The sequence below is a fragment of the Limulus polyphemus genome, unplaced genomic scaffold, assembly GCF_000517525.1.
Source record: "Limulus polyphemus unplaced genomic scaffold, Limulus_polyphemus-2.1.2 Scaffold1140, whole genome shotgun sequence".
NCBI classification, from domain to species: Eukaryota; Metazoa; Arthropoda; class Merostomata; order Xiphosura; family Limulidae; genus Limulus; species Limulus polyphemus.
Genome location: NW_013666750.1, coordinates 185,442 through 191,233, shown reverse-complemented (window position 1 = coordinate 191,233; position 5,792 = coordinate 185,442). Strand labels below are relative to the sequence as shown.

General features: G+C 30.7%; 1 protein-coding gene across 1 annotated transcript in view; it reads right to left on the bottom strand.

Annotated features, from left to right (window-relative positions):
• Positions 1 to 3,158: 3,158 nt before the first annotated feature.
• The window catches only part of LOC106462313, a 59,233-nt gene continuing 56,599 nt past the window's right edge, over positions 3,159 to 5,792 (bottom strand). Inside the window, exon 3 of the mRNA XM_013922217.2 lies at positions 3,159 to 4,032. Coding sequence (XP_013777671.1) covers positions 3,970 to 4,032 — 63 coding nt within the window. The 3' untranslated portion in view covers positions 3,159 to 3,969. The remainder of the gene's footprint in view (positions 4,033 to 5,792) is intronic.

The window sequence follows — 5,792 nt, the reverse complement described above, 5'->3', positions numbered from 1 at the left end:
AGCTGTATTGAGAGGGAATAAACTTGTTTTAGTTAAGAAAGGACTTGTGTCGCTGAAGTTTCATCGGAAATAAATTATACGAAAATTAACAAACGAACAGAGACGTAACAATATTTATGATCGTAAAGTGATGGACTGTCTGGTATCTAATATTTGGAGGATCGTTCCCGGGGTATTCAGCCACTGTGAATGAGTTACAGAAAGTAATGATACCATTTTATCATTACCAGTGTTGTTGTTTTTTATGTTTAAATGTAAGTAACAATGGTTTGAATAAAGATAACACTTTTTATGTGAGAAAGAAAACAGACAGACGCCGTTTGTTTGCGTCAGAGAAAAAAAATATATATATTTATTTATTTATCAATTGAAAATACAGTAATAGCTCTGAATTTTAATTTTCGGGATGCCACTGTTACAGGTTGCAATAAGAATAGGTCAGAGACTATATTTGAAAAAGTTGTAAATATAGTAAGATGTATTTATGTATAGTTAGGGTTCCATACCGGTTATTAAAATTTACTGATTTCAGCTGACAAGAGTTAATAAAATGTTTTATTGTTGTTTCCTTAAAAAAAAAAAAAAATATGTACACAGAGAATTGATAAAAATCTTATTTTGAAAATCACAATAAAATACTAAAGTAGTTTTAATAAATACAATCACACTTGAACGTTAATAATCAGGCCATACGAATTTTATTGTTAGAGAAAAATTGTTTTGTCGCGTTTAGTTACCAAGTTGCTAAGACCAATAAGTATATACAACGACCTTTGTTTTTTACTCTGTTTTCTAACAGTATGATTGCAATACAAAATTTCAACAGTATTTTTTTTACTTGTATTATGAACGAAAGAAGCGTAGTTTACAAAAAAAATATATATCCGGTTTTCTTTCCTTTCACCCTATCGTTTATGCGACAAATCATTGTTGCAAACTGCTTACAAACACTGAAAAATGACGCGACTTTTAATATAAAGACTTATTCACACTGGACGCGAGCGAATAATTTAGAAGAACTGCAGTCAAATTGGGGTGTATTCATGCCAGCTGCGAGCGATGTCGTTTTTAGAAAGTTTTACGTATATACATAGCTAAAATATGACCTGTCCCTCTTTTTCTTTCTCGTTGCGCGACTCGTCGAAGGAACTGACAAATTAAAATAACCCGGAGTATAATAATAATAACAATAAAGATTGTGATTATGTAACGCTTAACAACAACAACGTATTTATACTTAAAAATACTTTGAAACACTAATAAATAAAACGGATCAAAGAAGGAATTTGTACAGAAATACAGTTGATTCTTTATACAACTTCCCTCGTCCCCCATTCGAACAAATATTCTTCCTTTTTACGCAAAACAATACAAAATATCTTTGTGAAATAATACATAACTTCTAAGAAGCATATGTTTAACAATAAATAAACGTTCCTCATTTAGTAATATGTTAAGTAAAACTGTCATGCAGGAAGAGTTTTAAGATAATAAGTTTACTAAATCAACATTTATTAATATTAATATGACTGACGAGTATTTCGGCATTATCAGTAAGATCAATTTATTTTACATCCAATAGTTTGACGCATGCCGATATGTACTTAAAATTAGGCTTAGTTTGTTTTCTTGGTTTTCACCAAATTCTTTGTTTCATGGAGATCGTATAATATTTGTGTTTTGATAACTATTCTGTGTTTGTGAATGAGGTTCTGCTTTCGTTTTTCGAATTAGACAGACACTTGTATTTCTAACTTTATTGTTGATACTATCGAAATATTTAATTAGGTGTTTACCTTGGCGAAAGTTACACCCGATTCTTTGCTAGACAGCTAGAAACAACAATATCATCGAAACAACTACTTGAACAAAATACACGCGAAGGTCTCAATTTCCTTATAGAAAAATAATGCTAAAGGACACTAAACAATACTAAATAATTATGATAAATAACATTAAATAATATTAAAGCCTACACTCAGTAGATGTTGTTTTGGAAGAAGAAGTTTTTGAGAAGTTAAGTGGTAGGAAGTACTTATATCCTGAAGTCCTTTCACATTCAGAAATTCGTTAAATACGGTTTGTTTTTCACATTCAGTAATCCGTTAAATACGGTTTGTTTATAAATATAACGTGACATTTATATTTTGTCAGTGAGTTCGCATATTTTGGGCACGTGTTAAAACCTGGTTACTATCTATATTGGCTGATATGTTTTTACGAATTTTTTAGGACAAAACAGACAGAACATTGGGCAAAATTCATATTTTTGTAAACATGGCTAAAATATTTTGGGCCCAAGAAATAAAACACAAAGTGAAATTCAACTTGTTTACAATACATGCGTGTTTTTAGGCACAAAAAGTTAATATATAAAGTTTAATTTCGCATAACGTTATTAAAAGTCAACACTTTAGGTAAAATCTTACTTTGCCGCAACATTACCTGATATTTGTAAGCGAATACGATGACACAGAGCAACAGTTATACATTCTATATTACGTTTAGTACTGTTAGACAAATTATTTGATTTAAACAAATACGCATGTAGTTTGTTTTAAATAGCTATTTTATCCTTTGATTATAAAGATGTCATCTTACACTACAAAAATTAAACATTCAAGGTCTAAGGTCCCATTAACGTATATTTTTATTACTAGTTATCATGAAATAAAATATATAAGAGTGGGCATGAAAAAGAACCCGGATTGTCGTCATGGGAATAATTGAAGTCTACTTTAGTTTCTAAGAAACAAATGATTTTTTCATAACTTCTGCTTCACTTGCAAACTATCTAGTTACTTGAAACATGTGCACATTGTAACAGCTGATTAAATATACTTTATAGTTGCTAGGAAACATACAATTTTACATAGTAACAGCTGCTTAACGTGAAGGCTGTTTTAGTTGCTAAGAGGTATACAGGAATACACTGAATAATATTTCGCATTGAAGTCTCTCACAATGAATAAGTCAAATGTACCGAATATATAACTCACAGTCTCTGATACACAGGAACTAACGCTACTATAGGCTGTCACTGGACATGACGTAAACATGAGGTATACGTAAATCAACTGTCATGGCAACGGCAACAATGGAAATTTTCTAACGGATTTCTTTATGATAACATTTCACGCCACCATTAGTCATATTTATTCTTTGTAAGTTTAATAGTGAATATCATATCGTCAACAGTTAACAACTTTCATTTAAACATACAACACCAGCATTAATTACCTATTTGTAGCACCCTGAATGAGAGCTTCTTTTTGTGAATAATCTGGTGATAATCAATCGAGTGCCAGACAACTGTTGACGAGAGAGTCAAATGCTAGGAATGCCAACTAACAAAAGAAAAAACAAGTTCACAGGCGATATAATAAACTAAAATTCTGGTAACCTGTATATTTTGTATTAAAATAGAAAGTATCGTAATTGGGCTAAAATTCACAAAAAACAGGGAACTATTATATTTTCTAGATATGCGCATATGACAAGTAAAGGAAGAGAAGTTTCCTCGTGCTTGACTTGTGACTTAGAATTAGATTTTAAACTATTTTACTTGCCTTTAATAACAGAAACACAACCTAAGACATAAGAGGCAAATGAGGACACAACAAATACAAAAACATTTGAATGTATAGAGTTTAAAAGGTTTTGTGGATTGTCTAGTGGCAGACTGTGACCTTGTAGGCAGAGAGTTCAGCCGGACATACAACGCACTAATTGTCCTGAAGAAGATGACATAAACAAAAAAAAAAAAATTCAAAAGAATTGTAACCTAACGGTTAAATATACAGAAATATTATTTAATTTTGCAATTTTGAAAGATAAGTTCCCCCTATTAGTGGTAAATGAAAAACAGAACAAGAGTCCGAGGCTAAATTTAAAAAAGCACGGTTGTAATCTTGGTTGGGGCAATAACCCGAAGAATGGATTTTCATCTGGAACGTTCTCTCTCTCTTTCTAATAGCGTCCCCGGGCCCATCTTAATAAAGCATCAGCCAATACATCGAGATGTACTTTCGTCTGAAAGAAAACAAACAAACAAACGTTAATACATCAATAATCCTAATAAAAATAGAACAAGTTAGTAAATGATATTGAAGTTTTATATTATTTCTATATATTGTTGCGACGTTGCTTATTTATGTGTTTATTTAGTTTTTTAACGTTAGGTCTTAAACCCATTTGTTTCACATATTTTATTTTCACTCGGTTTAAGTGTAACAACATAGAAGTATGTCACTCGCTTCACTGTGATGTATAAATGATTTGAAACTATTGCCGGTTTCTTCATTATGGTGTATAAACGATTTGAAACTGTTGCCGGTTTCTTCATTATGGTGTATAAACGATTTAAAACTGTTTTTATTTTCTTACTTTTCTCTTCTGCACGAAGTTTAAAAAAATCTCTGAATAATTTTTGAGTACAAAATAAAATTAAATAAGATAACCTAGGAATTAAAGTGTTCGTTTTAAAACTACTTCTTTCCGTTATTTTACTCGTTTTTCAATCAAATAAAATTGAAATTCTCTGAACGTACATTATTTATTTGATGTTTATCATTGGATTCCACAAATTAAAAGTTTCTCGTTAATATGTAATGATGAATGTTAAAATAATGGAAAGGATATTAGAGCAAAACTGATAATAATCTACTAATACGGATACTAAGCATCACGAAATAGCAATGGAGAATAAAGAATATAAGAGATTGTACATCGATAAGCACTTGTAGAACTACAAGAATCAACAATCGGATGTCATGTAACTATTAACACAACTACAAGAATCAACAATCGGATGTCATGTAACTATTAACACAACTACAAGAATCAACAATCAGATGTCATGTGATTACTTATACAAATATAAAAATCAACAACCGAATGTCATGTAAGTACTAACACAACGTTAAGAATCAACAACTGAATGTCATGTAACTACTTACACAACTATAAGATCTAACAACCGGATGTCATGTGACTACATATATAAATATAAGAATCAACAACCGAATGTCATGTAACTTCTCACACAACTATAAGAACTAACAACCGTAACTACTTACACAACTATAAAAATGAACAACCGGATGTGATGTAAGCAGTTACACAACTATAAGAATCAACAACCGGATGTAATGTAAGCAGTAACACAACAATAAGAATCAACAACCGGATGTGAAGTAAGCAGTAACACAACAATAAGAATCAACAACCGGAAGTGCTGGAATTCACAGTGTGGCGATTCGCATGAATTTGAAATTAAATTTAGTTCCTAGTAAAAAATCAACAACAACAAACAAAGAAAAAGAACATTGTGATTTTCTTTACCAGAACTATCGAAAATAACAAAGTAATGTTGATAGCTTGGATACTGTAGAAAAGTTAGTTGGTTTAAGATCACTGGCCGTTATTCATGAGCCCCAAATGATTTGTAAAATAAAGACATATATATATATATATATATAGCAACAGCACAAAAACGTAAAATAAACCAGTAACCATGGTTCTCATACGAGATTCAAAGTTGGGCGTGTCTGTTCCATACAAACGCAGCAGACAAGTTGCCACATTAAAATTAAATATTGACAATACTTGTTTTCTTAACTATGATACTTACATTTTTCAAAGTTAAAGACAGTTAAAACTCTAAACAACACAGGCAAACTTCGCCAAATGTTTTGCCTGCCTTGGAGTTATATATATATATATATATATATATATATATATAGAAGTTACTAACGTATCTGTTATTAGTAAGTTATTAATTACTTAACCTT